The sequence below is a fragment of the Notamacropus eugenii genome, chromosome 2, assembly GCF_028372415.1.
Source record: "Notamacropus eugenii isolate mMacEug1 chromosome 2, mMacEug1.pri_v2, whole genome shotgun sequence".
NCBI lineage: Eukaryota > Metazoa > Chordata > Mammalia > Diprotodontia > Macropodidae > Notamacropus > Notamacropus eugenii.
The window spans coordinates 303,955,459-303,974,493 of record NC_092873.1 but is presented as its reverse complement, the minus strand read 5'-3'; the positions used below and the strand labels follow the sequence as shown (position 1 = coordinate 303,974,493).

At 38.0% G+C, this 19,035-nt stretch overlaps 1 protein-coding gene across 3 annotated transcripts in view; it reads right to left on the bottom strand.

Annotated features, from left to right (window-relative positions):
• The window catches only part of VPS45 (vacuolar protein sorting 45 homolog), a 67,467-nt gene that overhangs the window by 34,723 nt on the left and 13,709 nt on the right, over positions 1 to 19,035 (bottom strand). For all 3 annotated transcript variants that reach the window (XM_072644686.1, XM_072644688.1, XM_072644687.1), the window contains exons 10-11: positions 18,630 to 18,797; positions 4,818 to 4,976 (exon numbers count right to left, since the gene is read on the bottom strand). In XM_072644686.1, the coding sequence (XP_072500787.1) occupies positions 4,818 to 4,976; positions 18,630 to 18,797 (327 nt within the window). The remainder of the gene's footprint in view (positions 1 to 4,817; positions 4,977 to 18,629; positions 18,798 to 19,035) is intronic.

The following is a 19,035-nucleotide window of genomic DNA, read 5'->3' as shown; positions in this document are numbered from 1 at the left end:
TAGTAGAACTATATTTGTCCCATAAAAGGAATCTATTAGAGTGCCTTCTTCCTCAGTTTTGGGGAATAATTTGTGCAGTGATTATTCTTTAAAATATAATAGAATTCTCCAATGAAACTATAAGGACCAAGAGTCGTTTCCTGACCCCCCCATCTTTCTCTCCCTGCCCTGCTGCCTTTGGTCGTCCCTTTACTGCTAGTTCTGTTTTCTTTTCTAAGACTGGTTTAACATGTCTATTTGGTCTTCTTTTAGTTTGAATAATTTACATTTTTTTTCCAAAGGTATTCCTCTATTTCTTTTGTGTTCTCAGTTTTGTTAGAATATAACTATGCATAGTAGGTTTTGAAAGTTAATATTCCTTTTGGTTTTGTTGTAATTTTTACTTGTTTACTATTTTGTTGATTTGGTTTTTCTGCTCCTTTCTTCTTAATCAGATTGGCTAAAAGTTTATCAATTTCATTAGTCTTTTCAAAGAACTAGATTTTAATTTTATTTATAATTTCCTTAAAGGTTTTTTTTCCTCCGGGGCGCGGAAGTTTCCAGTTTATCTATTTCTCCTCTAATTTCTCCTTTGCACTTATTTTAGGTTTATTTGTTGGTTTTCAAATTTTTAAAAATGCATACTCAGTTCATTTGTCTTTTCTTTTGTTAACATATAATTTTTCCTCTAAAGGACTGCATTAGCTGCATGCCAGAATTTTTGGTATGTTGTGTCATTATTTCTTTTCATACAATTATTGTTTCTATGGTTCTTATTTGACCCATACTTTATTTAGCATTTTATTGTTAAATCTCCATTTGGGTATGTGTCTTGTTTGTGCTCTCTAAAGTTTATAGTATTTTTATTATATTGTGGTCTATAAGGGATATGTTGGCTATTTCTGCTTTTTACATTTGTTTGTAATAATTTTGTGCCCTCACATATGTGATGAACTTTTAAAAAAAATTCCAGGTCGTGCAATTACACACACACATACACACCCCCCTACACCCACACCCACACCCCTCTTTAGCAGTGCCATATAGAAGACATCAAAATTCTTTCTCCAGCAATTTATTCAAGGCTTTATTTTCTCCTTTATCTTTCTGCTACACTTACACAAAGCAGAGAGAGACAATGAACTCTCCTACCATTATTGTATTACTGTTTACATCTTCTAGTAATTAAATTAACTTTTCCTTTATGAGTTTAGATCCTAAGGCATTTGAAGCATATAAGTTTAATACTGATATTGGTTTGTTATCTGTGGTTCTTTTCAGCATACTGTGGTCTCTTTATCCCCTTCTAGATTATGAATGTCTGTTTCTGCCTTGTCTGATAGCACAATTGCAACTCCTGATTTTTTGGGTTCACCTGACGCATTTAAATTTTTTCCAGCCAGCCCCTCATTTTTTTTCCTGTGTTTTTGTTTTTAAATGTTTCTTGTAAAGACCACAAGTAAGATTCTATCTTATCCAGATAATCTGTCACTTTTTTTCCCTACTTAACTGGGTTATTTAATCTATTCACATTCAAAGTTATGAGCTGGGTTTACATTTTCTTTCATACATCTCTAATGTTTCTTTTTTCCAAGTTAGGATTTTGCCTTCTCTTCCTTTGTAAACACAGTACTTTATCTCTTCAGTTATTTTAGCTTAATCTGCTTTAAGGAATTTCTGTTCCCACTGGCTCTCTTCTCTTCACCCTCAATTTGTCTCCTCCCTTGTTTGCTACCGTTCCCTAGTTTTGGAGTTTTGCTTAGCTTATTTGTTTTTTTTTTCTTTCTTCCTTTTACCTAGTTATTTAATTCTTCCTCATTTTTTTCAGCTAATTAGTCAAATAAAATCCTTCTTCCTCATTCCTTTCAACTTGTTTTATTTGTTGTTTTTAAAATTTTCTTTTCTGTGCCTTTTTCTATAAAATATTTCCTTTTATTCTCTTCATTATTTTTTCTTCCCTTTCTATTTTAGACTTTTTATTCTTTAATTCATGACACTTATACTTAAATTACTTTCTTTAGTCTCTGTATTCCTCATGGAATTAAAGCTTCTAAGTTATCTATTTTGGGTTACCTCTTCTAAACAGTTTCTATGTTATTGCCTTGTAGATTTTTCCCCTGGGCCCCTTTCTTGGCTATGTTTCACTCTTGGAAATACCAATTCCTGCAGGTGACAGAGAGGATATTATGCCATGGTATGAATTTTCCTATGTCCCTGACTATGTAGTTTATTATTAACATTTCCCTCCTGCCTCCTCCAAGTGCCTTGAAATCTTCTCCCTGGGTCCATGCCTTCCTACTCTTTTAGGTGTCAATTGCCTGTTCCCCTTTTCCTGAGGTAGGATAAGTGTCCCCTTTGAGAACTGCAGATTATACCCACTATAACGTCCCATCACTATTTATAGGATATTCTTCTTCCTCAATAGGAGCATTAATCCATAGTATTTTCTCTGACCACTGAAACAAGATTTTCCCCTTCATTTGCTCCCTTTTCAATCTTTCCTTTTGCCTCATGAACCACTCCTCTGTGGGCTCTCTTCTTCCTTAGAAATGACAGGAATTATTTTCCTTTCATTGTTAACCTTTGGCTTGATTAGGGTACATCACATATTCTTTTTTTGTCTTCTTCCTTCCTCTCTCCCCTTTTATGTGCCCTCTCATTTTGTAATTTAGTTCCACAAAAAAAGAATTACCTTTAGGCAGGGTGTTATGAAGGTCAGTGCATGCTGTTTCAGGCCTGTTTCTCTACCATCAATTCTATTTCACTTTTGCTTTTGCTCTTGACTCCTTGTGTACTTTTGGAAAGAAATCTCTTAATGATCTCTCTGTTGTTATTTTGTTGTTTTTGTCACTGGTTGCTGTATTTCGTTATCTTTCTTATATATTTCACATCTGGGATGCTTAAAAAGTAATTCCTTCAGGTTTGGGTTTCTTTCTATAAATGCTTCAAACATTTCTTTGTTAACTGAACATTAATTATTTGATAATTAATATTTAGGTTGAGATTTTCAGGCTAGGCTATGATGGGTTGTATTTTGAACATTTTTGCTTTTCAGAACAAATGATTCCATTCCCTCCTATCATTTCTGGACACGCAGAAAAGTCTTATGTTATTTGATTTCCTTTCATGTCTAAAGGCATTTTCTTGGTCACATGCAGAATCTGTTGTTTGTGAGCAGAACTGTTAAATTTAATTACTGTGTGCCATGTAGCTTGCAGCATATGGTTCTGTTTTTAAAATTTTTTTGGAGGAGACCTGTGGATTCTTTCAATTAGCACTTTGTTTTTTGTTTTTATACATTCAGGATAATTTTCTTGCATTATTATTTGCACAAAAGTATTCTGGCTTTTTCATTTGTTTTCTTCTGAGAGTGCTAAAATTATTGTCTCTACACATCCTTGTCTTTGAAATTAGTAAGTTTTGCATCTATGGAGATCGTGTTTTAACATTATTGCTTTTTGCTTCTCTTTTTCAAGATTGTCCTTTACTTCTATATATTTGCATTCGCAACCAACCATTCTTGCTTTTGTTTCTTTGGTAAGACTTGCCACCATGCATTTATATATTTTTTAATTCTGCCACTTATTTTTGTTGTGCAGGTAATAAATTTGGCTTTCACAATTCATATTTTTCTTTTAAACCTTTCAGGAACAACCTGTTGTGGTTTCATACTCTCTAGGGAATCTATAGAGTCCTCTGCCTCAGCAGATGTCAAATCATTTTCCTTTGTCTTGTAATATTTTTATTCAAAGATGTTGAGATTTTTTTAGCTAATCTGAAGGACACATTACCTTGTTATCAATAGCTTGCCTGCTGGTTTGTTTCCTTATGTTCAAGGTCTTAATTGAATTGTCTTCCTCCTGAGATCTTTGGCAATTTCAATGTTTCCCACTTATTTTTCCTGATTGTTCACTTTTGACCCCTCCTCTTTTGATTGCAGTTTCCCTGTAGGCTGGACCTCAGTGCCATCTCAGTTTTGTTCCATACTGAGCAATTAAATTTTCACAGTCCTTAGTCTCTACTCCAAGTGACTTCTGGAGTGACAGAACTTCATCCCATCGCACCCTCCCCCCCCACCATCCCCACCAGCTGGATGCTGGGCTCTTTTCCTCAGACTTAGTGGAGTGCCATAGTCATATACATGTTCTGATTCAGTTCTCTGTTCCTCAATTCTCTAGCTGAGATCTGTTGTGTCAGAGCACTGCTACACGGCAGTCCCAGCCCAAGTGAGTTTCTGCCTTTTGGTTTCTAGTGGCACTGAGAAGAGGGGTGTGGAGAATAGAGTGGAATTCTGTTGTAAGCTCAAGGGTCTGCCTGCACAGCCCTGCTGCTGGAGCATGGTGGGTGATGGAAGAAGAGGCACTAAGTAAGTTTGTTAAATAAGTTAGTACTCCTCTGCTGTTAATTCATTGAATTGTTACCTCTTTAGGCCCTTTAGTGTCCTAGACCATGGACACAGCTAAAACTGCTTTATCTCTTGTACATAATTTTTATTTTGGAGAAGTATGAGAAGTTATGAGGATAAGAGAAAATGTCAATTCCTCTGTCATGTGGGTTATGTAACCTAGAAGTCCACTCCATACAGGATTTTCCTTATATCTCAGCCAAATCCTAAATCCTCTAACCAGGAAATAAGACCAATGTTACATTCTATATTTTGTCTACTGGATTATTTCTGATAACTCAACATTAAATCACCCTGTTTTTATTCACAAAAAGGTATTTTTTTAAGTTGGCATTTCCTGGTTAAATTATTTTCCCCAAAGACAAACTATTTTACAATGCCTCCTCTTCTTCCCCACCCCTCAAATGATTAAAAAGCATTCTATAAAGATTACCTTTCGATATTTCTCTGAAACACCTTTATTTCTGAGGTCCATCATCAGTCCAGGAAGGCTATTACTGCTATGTCGTTCATAATGCAGGGCATAAAGCATCACTAAGCGTGCAGCATCAAATTCAGTTACTTTGGGATTCTGCAGTAGTCTTTTTATGTTCTAAAGGGAGACAAGAAGTTTTATCACTTCCCTTCACTTGGAAAGTAAGATGTAGTACAATGTCTCAGTTCCACTTCCACTGATCCGAAGTGATACAACTAAGTTTGTGATGATTCAAAGTACTAATGGAGCATTGTACATTTCAGGCATTTGACTAGCTGCTTAAAATATTGACCATTTGTCTAGGGCCAGAATTAAACAAGGAAATAAGCTCCTTTTGTTAGACATTTACCAATCAAAAAACAACTAATGTGCCAGGCACTGTTCCAGGTGCTGGGACGAGAAGACAAAAATAAAAGGGTCCCTGCCCTCAAGGAGCTTATATACTCTAGGGGAAGGCAACATGTACATATTTAAGTTGATACAAAATAAGTATAAGTAATCTTTTTGTCAGGGAGGCACTAACAGCTGGGGGAAATCACAAAAGACCTCATGTGGGAGATCATTAGAACTGAGTTTTGGAAATGAGAGCTTCTAGGAGGCAGACATGAGGAAGGAGGGCATTCCACACACTGGGGACAGCCTGTTCAGAAGCAACGAGACAAGAAGTGGAATGCTAGGTGCATCAAGAAGGCCAGTCTGATGAGGCCTTTAGAAGGAGAGAGTTTTAACTAATCCATAGATATTTCTTCTCTCCCTCATCTAAGCCCAATTTTTTAAGTAAAACAAGCCACAAGTAACTAGTAACCCACCAGCACTGGTACAACCAACAGGCACAACAACAGAACTAACCAATACTTAGCATAATGCCTGGCACTTACTAGGCATTTAATAAATATTTACTGACTGACTGACCAGTCGAAGGGGCAAAATCCATGTCATATAAGAATTGGCTGAGCTTGGCAAAAAGAAGATTCAAGGAGAACATGGCAGCTGTCTCCAAGTATCTCAGGAGCTGGTATGTGGCAGATGGTTTAGGCTTGTTGTATTGAGCCCCAGAAGGAACAACAAGGAGCAATGGGTGGAAGCTAAAAAGAGACAATTCAGGCTTGATGCCAGGAAAAATATCCAACTGCTTAGTGTAGTACTAAAGGCTTCCTTGGAAAGTGGCAGCTTGTCTCTCAAAGGAGGTCTTTGAGCAGATGACTAATGGTCAGAGCTATTATAACAGGATCTCCTATCAAGTATGGGTTAGATTAGATAGCTTCTAGGGTACCTTCCAACCCTAAAACTTGGTCATTCTGTGAAAATCATTTTTTTCTTACTCAGTGCAGGCAATAACTACTAAAGTAAGGATTAAAAGAGTTAAAAACAGATTCTCTCTCAGCTTCATGACCCTTGGAGGGTAGACAGTGATAGTGGAGGGAGCCAGCGGCTTTCCACATAGTGCAGATGTGACACTTTTGTTCTACAACAGAGAGATGAGAAAGATTCTTGACATGATCCACAGATGCTGTGTATGTTTATCCTCCATTGCTGAAGACCATACCATCAGAGAAATAATGACATGACTTTCACTTGACTTTGTTTTGAGTGAGGGTGGCCTGTGCAGGTCACCAGCCTCACTTCTCCTCCAGAGCCATCTGAATTCAGTAACCAGATATTCATCAGGATGACTGGAGATGACCCAGGATGAGGTAATTGGGGTTAAGTGACTTGCCCAAGGTCACACAGTTAGTGAGTGTCAAATGTCTGAGGTGAGATGTGAACTCAGGTCCTCCTGACTCCTGCACTGGTGCTCTATCCATTGTACCACCTAGCTGCCCCTCCACAGATGCTACTTGTTGAGGAAATATACTATTTGGTATACTTGACCCTTTGTAAGAAATCCTTTGCTATGATAATACTTCTAATATGCTAAAAACCCATGAATGATTAAATAAACTTGACTGTATCTGTAATGCCTTTTTTGAAGCTCTCCATGACACTCCAAATCCTTCACATACAAGTAGCTAGGAGCAAAATATCTGTGCCCTTTATTTTTTTGGTATAGCACCTAAATGGTAGAGATAGTCAATACATCAGAATATAATTTCAATACAGTTCTTAAGGTTCATGTTAGAGGAATGCATTTTAACAAAAACAAGATGCAACAAGGCTCTCAACATTCAATGTCTAGAGACAAGGGTCCCTAGGCAAGAGACTATCCAAGTTTACATAGAGTATTATTCTATGTAGCATCATTCAATGAAGATGCTAGTCTAGCTAGATTTTACCTTTGACATCCCACTTTACTTACATGTGTAGTCCAATGTGCAAGGACCCCTCCCCATGTATAAGACTACCTTCAGCTGCATTACTGAAGTTATGGTCTGAGTTTGCTTCTACTGCTAGCATCTATAAGACCAAAAATGGAGGACTTTATCCTAAGAAGATCTTGCCCCTGGATTCCCAATCTTCATTTTTTCTTTTCTGAACCTATTTGGCCATTGAAGTACATAATGTTCAAAGCTTATTCAAATGTATAACTAAGTCTTATTCCAGTGTTCAGGATTTTGGTGCACAAACTATATATAGCGGAGGAACATCAGAAGCACATAATTAGCTTGTTACTGGTCTAAGACACTAAGCCGTCTCCGCCTCTGGCTCTCTATTTGATTTATCACTCTTCCAATCAGCAGATCCCTCTGTTAACCCCTATCTGTGGGGGTAATTCTCTTTTCTTACTGTCAGGGATGCGCTGTGGAAAGAATGTGCAACTTAGTGTCAGGAAAGATGTGACATTCAGTAGCTGAATCAACTTAACCAAACTCTCTCAGTTTGTTTCCTAAGCAGTGAATTATTACTTACTTCACAAAGTTATCTTGAGGCTCAAACGAGATTATGTATGTAAAGAATTTTTAAGAACTTAAAACAATAAATAAGTGCCAGCTCTCTCTTACCTACCTAATTCCTATCCCTTTCACTTTTCTTCCTCCAGGTCTCTAAAGAAGCAAGACCTTATTCTGTCTGCACCTTGTGTCTACCCTCTGACTTTAAGCTGAAAGTGCTCTCTTGGGAGGCACTCAATTTGCTGACTGAGTCAGAGTATCCTAGGCTCTGCTGGCAGGAAAATGCTGACTAGCTTTTCTTTTGGCTCTAGAAACTCAGTCCCTTAGCTAAGTAACCTGTCCCATCTATATATCCTGAGTTTCCTTTTGTTCCCTTTACTTCTCCCCCTGAACATTTACTGAGAGTTTACTGTGTACAGGGCACTGGTGGGTGCTGGCAATATAAAGATGCATAGAAGTCTTTACCTAAAACAAGCTAAAATCTAAGAAACTCTGTGTTCTTCCACTGCTTTATTCAGGGTTTATCAAGCACCTACATAGAGCAAGGTTCTGGGGGAGATTTGAAAGTGTGTGACTAGGTCTTTGTCTTTAAAGAGAAGGAGATAAGAAATGCATGTAAACAATTAGAGCACAAATTAGGATGTTAAGTGCAGAAGAGGAATATGAAATGTTAGAAGGTCACCAGATGAAGAAACAACTCCCGGGTATTGAAAATGCTGGAAGCCTTCATGAAGACAGTGGAATTTGAGCTAGGCATTAAAGGATGGATAGAATGCCAATAAGCAGAGATTATCAAGGTCAAGGGGGCTTTTCAAGAAGCAAAAGCAAAGAGGTGGGAAAGCACAGGACATATTCAGGAGTTACCAAGTCATTCACTTTAGCTAGAATGTAAAGTATGTAGAGGAGAGATGCCACAGAAGTTCTCTGGGGGAGTTGGCAATCAGAGCTACTAACACGAGTGACAAAGGACTGATTATTATATACTTTTTTCTTTTTAAATTAAATTTTCTTTTTAAAAAATTAGGAAAAAATGATTTTTTTCTCCCAATGCAACCAAGATCAGGAGGGAAACAGAAAAGTGGGAAAGAATTTTGCAACTAGTGTCTGTGATAAAGGCCTCATTTCTAAAATATATAGAGAACTGAGGCAAATTTGCAAGAATACAAGTCATTCCCCAATTGATAAATGGTCAAAGAACATGAACAGGCAGTTTTCAGAGGAAGAAATTAAAGCTATCCATAGTCATATGAAAAAATGCTCTAAATCACTATTGATTAGAGAGATGCAAATCAAAACAGCTCTGAGGTCACACATCACACCTATCAGATTGGCTAACCTGACAAAACAGGAAGATGATAAATGTTGGAGAAGATGTGGGAGAGTTGGAACACTAATTCATTGCTAGAGCTATGAGCTGATCCAACCATTCTGGAGAGCAATTTGGAACTATGCCCAAAGAGCTATAAAAATGCGCATACCCTTTGACCCAGCAATATCACTTCTAGGACTGTATCCCAAAGAAATCATAAGAATGGAAAAGAGTCCCACAAGTATAAAAATATTTATAGCAGCTCTCTTCGTGGTGTCTAAAAACTGGAAATCAAAGGGATGCCCATCAGTTGGGGAATGGCTGAACAAGTTGTGGTATATGAATACAATGGAATATTATTGTGCTATAAGAAATGATGAATAGGAAGACTTCAGAGAGGCCTGGAAAGACTTATACAAACTGATGCTGAGTGAAAGGAGCAGAACCAGGAGCACTTTGTACACAGCCAACAACCACAGTGTGCAAGGAATTTTTCTGGTAGACTTAGTACTTCATAGCAATGCAAGGACCTAAAAAATTCCTAATGGACTTTTGAGGCAAAATGCCTTCCACATCTAGAGAAAGAACTATGGAATTGGATTACAGAATGAAGCAGACCATTTTCTTTTGTATTATGTTTTGTTTTATGGTTTCTCCCACTCATTTTAATTCTTCTATTAAACATCACTAAGGTGAAAATGTATTTAATAGGAGTATATGTGTAGAATCTATATAAGATTGTACACTATCTCAGGGAGGGAGTGGGGAAGGAGGGGAAAAAAATCTAAGATATATGGAAGTGATTGTAGAACACTGAAAACAAATAAAATAATAAAAAATAACTTAACTTTTTAAAAAAATAAGCAAAAATTGATTATTTTTCTCCCTTCTGGAAAAAAAAAAGAAAAAACAACTCCCCTCCTCCCCCAACATATAGAGTCAAGCAAGACAAATTCTTGCACTGGACAAATCCAAAAGATATCTATATCTTATTCTGCACCTTGAGTCCATGGCCTCTTTGTTGGTGGGTGGGCAGCAAGTTTCATCATTTGTCTTTTGGAACTGTTGTGCTGATCAGTTTTTAAGTCTTTCAAAGTTATTTTTTTACAGTGTTGTTTACATTCTCCTCTCAGCTCCGTTCCTGACCTTCTAGACTTCAAAAATCACACCTCTATTGCAATGTCATCCTGGAATCTCTATCAGGACCTGGTGACTTTTTCACCCTGGAATATCCTGTAATCCCCACTCTAGTTTACCATGGAATGTCCCTGCACATGGCCTTCCCCCCTTTTCCCACTGGTGAGTTCCTTCTGGAATCCTGATTTGGTGAAGAGGTACAGGCTGGCCTGCTTTTACTCTCTTCCTTGCCCTTGTTGTGACAGACGCTCTGAACTTGGAAATCAAGCCTCTATTGCTATGTTGCCCTTGGAACTTCCTACCTATCTGTCCCTGTCTTGGCTTTGTTTGTGCAGGCACTTCTTAATTTTATGTCGTCAAAATTGTCCCCTTTATTTTCTGTGGTCCTTTCTATCCTTTGTTTGGTCATGAACTTAAGTCAAGGTTAAGCAATTTAAGGGTCGGGACTAAGCCTTGACATGAACCCAGGTCTTCTTAAACCTAATGCTTTTTCCACTACATAAAGCTATTTAATTGAAGTCCATCAAGGACCATAGAGAATTCCACATTATAATGGAACTCATCATTATCAAGTTCTAGTATGCTGCCTAATAATGATGTGGCCAGAGAATGCGGATGCCTTCCTGCTACACAGCAGCTGTGTGTCATGTGACGGTATTTATATGACAGAAATATAACTGGATTGTACTACGAATTTTTGGTGCTAAGCCTTATGGGAAAGCTTAAAATAGATGGTGGAGTCATAAGAGGAAAAAGTTACCTAGATATATAACAGCAATGACTAAGCAAGAGAATAACAGACAAAAACTTTTATCTACTCAAGAAGATAAGATTCAAAACCTTCTATTGAGACCTAACACACATACAAGTCTAATCAAAGAAAAGGAAAAGAAGAGTCAAAGATACTGTCTCTGGAGATCAAGGCCTCAAAAGGAACTGACAGGACATCAAGGGGAAAACAATTCTCTTCTCTGCTGATGTTTGGTGATTCTTCATCATTTTGGGAGGACTGCTTTCTATCTCTACCTAAACTATGATGAGGCAAGAACAAAAAAAAAAGGTGATGATGATAATCACTTTTGCTATTAAAACTTTACCTCTCATATGATTTAGGAATGAAGTCAATAATTAAACATCACACCTTTTCTTCTAAGTTGGCTCTGACAAATATTCTAGCCCCTTGTTATTGTATTAGAGTGGGATGGAACAGATGATGACAAAAAGGACACAAAGATTAGGGCAGCAAGATTACGCCATTTAGTATTTCCAACATGTTCATATAATAAAATTTGACAAAGTCCAACAATCTGAAAAGACAGTGACCAGGGAATGTCCAGATCCCATTTAACTGAAATCACCGGAAAGCAGAAAGGAGATAATGCCACTGATTAGATTTAGCAAGTACATTTGCATTAACGTTTCTACTGGAAAAAGTACCAGAATCTACCTTTGCCCCCCGAGTTTGTTGCTAGATATATATCCCAAAGAGGTCAAAGATAGAGAGAGAGAGGTTCCATTTACACCAAAATATTCATAGCAGCATTTTTGTGTTAAAAAGAACTGGAAATGAAGTACAGTACTCATCAATGGGGGAATGTCTAAACAAACTAATATAAGAAAACAAAAGAATATCACTGAGCCATAAGAATTAATGAATATAAACCGAGGGAAACATGGAAAAGACACACAAATTAATGCACAGCAAGGTAAGCAGAACTAGGAAAACAACATACTCAATGTGTGCAATGTAAATGGAAAAAAAAAACAACCCAAACTCAAAACTAAATGCCATGTGATTATGCTCAACATTAGTCCCCAAAGAAGAGAAAAGAAAATGTATCTTCCTCCTGTCTTTGCAGAAGTGGGAGACTTCTCTCATTGAATAGGGAACATTTCATATACCATTAGACTTAGCTGGGGTGCTGGCCAGTTCAGCTGAGATACCCTTCCTCCACCCCCACACCCTCACTCTTTGTTACAAGGGACAGCTCTCTTGGTAGGTGAAGGGGGAGATTTTACACACACACACACACACACACACACACACACACACACACACACACCCCACCTTTATTTCTTTATATACATATAAAATTATATGTAAATTTTATACTTTAAAGTACATTTAAAATATATTACACATATATATATGGAAATGAAGGTGACATAATAACAAAAAGTTATCAATTCATTCTTATATATACTAGAATCAAAAAACATTATTATTAGAAAGGACTTTAAAGGTTATTTAATCAATGAGCTCTACCCAGTCAATGACAGGTGATTGAGGATTTTTTACTTCAAAGCCTCAAGTGGCAGGGAAGTTTCTACTTAATGGGGAAAATCATTGCATTTTTTAATAGTTTTAACAGTTGGGAAGTTCTTATTAAGGCAGTCTAGGGTTATATTAGGTTTTTGTTTTTCTGGCAGCTTCACCACATTCCAGACTTAAATTGATCATGGTCAACAAAGAAATTCTGTTTATTTATGAATAACTGTTAATACAGGTTCCCTTATTTTTGAACCAAAGTTCAAGATTTCATATTTATCTCAACTAAATTTCATCATGTTAATTTTGGCTTATCTTTCTATCCTGTTACAGTATTTTTGAACCCTGATTATAGCATCTACAGCAGAGGTGTCAAACACATGGTCTGATTAAAATGTAAATAAAAATAAACAAAACATAGCTAACATTACATTTTAAATCAATATGAGGCCTGCAGGGATCCTTATACATAGAATAGTGGACCCTGTTCCTACCTGAGTGTGACATCACTGCTCTAAAGCATCGACTATCCCTCCCAACTGGATAATCAAGTCTTTTGTATCTTTGCCTAGTAAGCATGGGTAAAATTATTCAGCAGAATATGTATGGGACCAGACCTATATTTTCAATGCTATAGGAAACACCCTCTTCCAATGCAGCTTGGCACTCAATCTGTAGGTGTTGCCACTGAGAGTTTAAATGATTGTCCAGGGTCACACTGCCAGGATATGTCAAAGGCAGGATTTGTATGCAGGTCTTCCCGACTCCATGGCCAGGTCTCTCCACTCTATCACAATACCTTCCCTCTCTATTCCTTGGGGAGAGGAAATCATTTAATCAGTTATAAATCAACCTAACTGTGCTATAATTCAGTCAACATTTCTCTCTTTCCCAAGGATTTCATGTAATAGTCTTTCAAATGTGTTGATGAAATGCAAAAATGCTAAGTCTCCAGTACTGCTTTGATGAACCAGATCAAAATTCTCCTTAAAAAGTAAGAGACTGGTCTGGAATGACATGTTCTTAGTGAAGCCATGGTGGCTCCTAGTGATCCCTAGTTCCTTAAGCACTTACAAATCATGTTTAAAAATTATTCTAGAATTTTTGGTAGGAGTTGAGAGAATCGCCAGACCACAGTTTCAGATCTATAGTTTCTTCCCTTTTTAAAGATCAGGACAAGTCATGTCCCTCCTCCATTCTTATAGCACCTTTTCTAGTTATTAAATAAGGTTCAGACATCATCTCTTTAAGTTCTTTTAGGCACCTGGTGTATAGTCTATCCAGTCTACAATACTTGATGCAGTGGAAGTAGTGGTTCTAGATTTGGAGTTCAAGCACCTATGTTTCAATCCCAGCTCTGCCACTTGCATGATTCATCAGTAAAATGAGAAAGGTGGAGTCAATGCTCTCCCAGCTCTAAATCTCTACACACAAGCCTTGGACTTGTTTATAGCAGCTAAGCCAGTACTCTGACAATTTCCTCACCACTGCACTTTAGCTCCATCTTTTCCAGTCTGAAGATCATTCTTCTTTCCAGAAGAGATTCATGGATTTTCAGTGTTAGAAGGGCCTTTACCTACATCTGAACAGAAATCCTCTCTCCAATATATTCAATAAGTGGTCATCCAACCTTTGCTTACAGACTTCTAGTAAAAACGATCCCAGACCTCTCAAAGCAGCCCATCCCACTTTGGGATGACTAACCATTAAGAAATTTTCCTTTATATCAAGCCTAATTTTGCCTCCCTACAGCTTCCATTTACTGCCCCTAGTGCTGTCCTCTAGGACAAAAAAAGGCAAGCATCATCTCTCCTCCCCTTCTCTGTGGCAGCCCTTCAAATACATGAAGCTTGCTGTGATGTGCCCCCAAGTGTTTTCCTCTCCTGAGTAAATATCCATAATTCCTTAGGCCGGATCTAGAAGTCTCCTCATCATCCTGGCTGCCCTCTTCTGGACAGTCTCTAGTTTATCAATGTCCTTCCTGAGATGTGGCAAGAGTCAGAGGAGTACAGCTGAAACAGTCCTTGATTTAGAGGCAGAGGCCTTGGGTGCAAATTCCAGCTTCACTCCTTACAACCTGTGTGACCTAACCATTCTGAGGGAGCTGGATGACATGACTTCTAAATTTCCTTCTGTCCCTAAACCTAGGATCCTATAGTACCCAGAACTCTTCAGATGTGGCTTGGCCAGGGCATAGGATGGGGGGACTTCTGCTTCCCAAACTCTGCACACCATGCCCACCCTGTGAATGCTGCCTAATATTGCACAAGATTCTTTGACTGCTTTATCACACTGTTGACTCAGATGGATGTGGTCATCTACTAAAACCCTTTCATAAGTGAAATGCTATAATGCCTACCCTATCTTACATTTGGAAAGCTCATTTTCTGAACCCAAGTATAAGACTTAGGTCACATTTGTCTCTATAAAATTTAATCTTTACATTTTCAGTGTTACATTTCAACTTATCAAGACCTTTCTGAATTCTAATTCTGTTATCTGATGTGTTAGCTATCCCTCCCAACTTTGACGCCTGCGTTTCTGATTAGCGTAACAATAAAAATAACTAGCATTTGCACAGCACTTTAACATTTGCAAAACTCTTTAAAAATATGACCTTATTTGATTGGCAGGTACAATTCTGATCCCTATTTGAAGAAACAGGCTAAGAGAGGTGTAGTGACTTGCCCAGGGTCACAGAGCTGGGAAGCATCTGAGGTTGGATTTGATATCAAGTCTTCTTGACTTTAGGGCAATTAGGTAGCTAAGTGAATAGAGACCTGAGTTCATATATGACCTCAGACACTTACTAGCTGGGTGACCCTGAGCAAGTCACTTAATCTTGTGTACTTCAGTTTTCTCATCTGTAAAATGAGTTGGAGAAGGAAATGGCAAACTGCTACAGTCAGTATCTCTGTCAAGAAGACCCCAAATGAGGTCACAAAGAGTCAGACACAACTGAAACAACTGAACAACAAACTTCCTGACTTTGGGTCCAGCACTCTGAACATAGTAGTGACTAAGCATCATTTTGCCTAAAGGTGCTTGCTTACTATCTCACCCAATTTGGGGGTGTCACTTCTCAAACATTTTTCTTTTGTTCCATCATGTCTAGTCCAAGAATCACCCTCCTCAACAGACAAAATAAAAGAAAAATAAGACAAACAGCTCCACCTTCTCTTAACCATCCATTATTCTACCCACAGTAACTCTGAACAGCTTTTTTTTCCTATCTTTTTGTCCCTAAACATGACTGAATCCCTTTTGGTTGTCCCCTTGATTCACAGCCTTGGCTCACTCTCAGTATACCAAATATTCCTCTGGGAGGACTGGCCAAGGAAGAAGAGAACTGCTGTTCATTTTCTGCTCATGTCCTACCCCTAAAATCCTCCTGCAACGCTTCAGTGCAGTGTGGAGAGGACACTACATCCTCACAGTCAAGCAGGCAGTCGAGCAGCAGTTGGGGCAGGTTCTATTAACCTACAAAGGTTTCAAGCATGGGTCCCATGAGGAAAACTTAGAAGGTTGCTGTCTGAGGACTAGTGCGGGGCAAGGAAGAATCAAAGAGACTCTCAGATCTAAGAGAAGTTCAGGACTCTCCCCAATGTGAAGCTGGAACATGGGCACAAAACCCAAATAAATGAGATGTTTTTGGAAAATGTTTCATTTTCATGGTGTAACAAATAACCTTTCCTAATATGGAATCAATGACCAGAAATGACAGCAGTTTAATAGATCCAGATGAACATTTATTTCTGTGTGTACGAAGAGTACACTGTTCCATAAGACAATGCTAGCCAACAAATCCAATTCATTGCTTCATGACATACCATGAACCTTAGGTCAAGCCAAGGAATGTAATAACCCATTTCGAGGTTGGAACACTGGCATTAATTCACTGTCAAACAAAAGTTCCCTTTTTGGGCTATTTAAGTCATGCCACCAAAGACACTCTTTCTCTTGGTGACTTCGAATCAGCTGCTCACTGCAAAAACCTAGCGCCCTGGGGAAGAAAACTTTTTAAAAGGAAATTCTTAAACATGAACTGGAACGTCTATGGCTTTGGTATTTTTAATAAATTTAATCCTTTACATGAAAACAGAAAGTAGAAAGTTCAAACAAGGAAATTCAATCATGTGTATAATTAAACCTGCTAATAACTTTTTTTTTTAACAAAATTATATATATATGTATATATATAAAATAAATAACCAAAAAGACTAGAAAACTTAAGAATAACCATACCTACTTTCAATAACAAGCAGGAAACATATTCACTGAAATAAATAATTTTCCTTTCTCAGGAAAATTTCTGCCTAAACTCATGAGACCAGGACAACTGCAGTAACTTTTTTACAAAGCAAGCTAGTCAAAGATCCAAAAGTACCAGCTGGTTTTTGTGAAAATTTGGAAAACCAGAGGCTAAGTATAAAACCTAACTAGATAGGAAGTCTACATAGAAAACTAAGTTTATTTTGTCTTTTCTTCAGTATAGTGGAGCTTCCAAAAGAAGCTATGGGACACAATCAATAAAAATTATGGTCAAGCTAGAGCATTTTATACAAAGATCTTTCTCTTTAAGATATATCATTATATAAAAATGGATGACAATCTATATGTCATTCTAAATGACACAGGAGCTTTGAAATGCCTTCTTTTAGATTCTGCTACCTCCCAAATCAACTTTGGAATTTACTGTATATAAAAGGGAAAAGAGATAAATTTCTAGGGTCAAAGTTCCTATTTAATGAAAAAGAAAATCTTCAAATAAGATGCATTTTTACTTCACACCAGCTTAAGTGGTTAAACATCTTTCCAATTTCCCATCTGTATGTGGTGGCACCACTAGTTTCCTTTGATTATCCCATCTCCTTCACTGACTCTAACCATGTATCATCAAGGTCTGCCATTTGGTGACTCTTTCTGGCCACCATCTGTCTTTCCTTCAACTTCATTCTCACATTGTTTCCAGACTAATATTCCCAATCAATCAATCAACATTTATTAAGTGTCTACTTTGTGCCAGACACTGGGTTAAGTGCGAGGGATACAAAAATAGACAAAAGATAGTTCCTGCACTCAAGGAACTTACAATCTAATGGGGGAGACAATATGCAAACAAATATGTACAAACAAGCCACATGCAGGACAAATGGGAAATAACAGAAGGAAGGGACTAGAATTAAGTGGGGTTAGGAAAGGTTTCCTGTAAAAGGTGAGATTTTAGCTGGGACTTAAAAGGAGCTTGAGACTCAGTAGATCTCCATCTACTGAGGAGGAAAGACTCTCCAGACATTGGGGACAGCCAAAGAAGGTGCCTGGACCCTAGAGATGGAGCATCTAGTTTGTGATCAGCAAGGAGGTCGCTGGATCAAAGAGTACATGTCAGGGAGCAAGGTGTAAGAAGACTGGAAAGGTAGGAAGGGCTAGGGGTCATCAAGGTGTTTGAATGCCAAGAAGAGCACTTTGTATTTTATCTTGGAGGCAACAGGGAACCACTGGAGTTTATTGAGTAGGGTTGTAACATGGTTGGACATGAGCTTTAGGAAATTCACTTTGGTGACTGAATGGAGGATGGACTGGAGTAGGGAGAGACTTGAGGCAGGCAGACCCACCAAGAGGCTATTTGCTTTCGTCATTTCATTCTTCTGCCCAAGAATCTATAATGGTTTTCTTCTGCTTCTTACATAAAGTCCAAACCCTACTTCCTTTCAAGGTCCTTCATAATCTGGCTCCATTTTACATGGCACTTCCTCCTACTATCTCTCAACATACATCTTTCTTATTCTTTGGCTCAGACTACTCACTCATACAATATTCATCCTGTCTTTGTTCATCACATAAATATTCCTAGGAAAAATCCTTCCTTATTCCTCTCTCAATCCTAGTCATCCAAGGATGGTCTTCTATAGGGGAAGATACCAGTCATGTTATCTTAGAGGTGAAGCTGAGTTCAAGTGCCACGTTAGAGCAATGAGCTTTCCCCGACAACTTTTCTCTTCTCTCAACTTCTAATGTCAAAACATAGCTCTGCACACAACTGCGTAAGATGCCTTGTACTGTTTTCTGGTTGTGTCACATGTTTTCATCTTGTCTCGTCAAGTGAACTGTATTCCTTGAGTACTGGAACTACACCTTACATTTCTTTTATATCTCCTACAGCATCTATCATAATTTAAGCACATATTAAATCTTTACCAAATACAGGCTAATTGGCTGACAGATACCTGGAGAGCAGCAGAATGATCATTTTGGCAGGCCAGTTCTTGCTCAACCTCTGAAACTTCCAGCAGATTCCTCTCACTGACCAACCGAGACAACTCCCCAACCACAGTCACATGCTTTGACACAGTCCCAGACATCTTTTTGAACTGTGGATAATTCTCCACAAAGGCCTGTCAGAGAAAAAATTGGTGGGAGATTCTGAGTCATCTGAATCATCATTTCTCAGCGGAGGATGAGGGAAAACAAAAAGACAATCTCTACCCACCCCTGCTGACCAGAATAAGATTTCTACAGCTCACTTTGCAATGCATAAAAACAGAAGAGCTGTTAGGTCTTGAAATAATGAGTTTTAGAACAGTGCAAATACAACTTTTAAGTACAATGGGTACCCAAGAAATTAGGACTTAA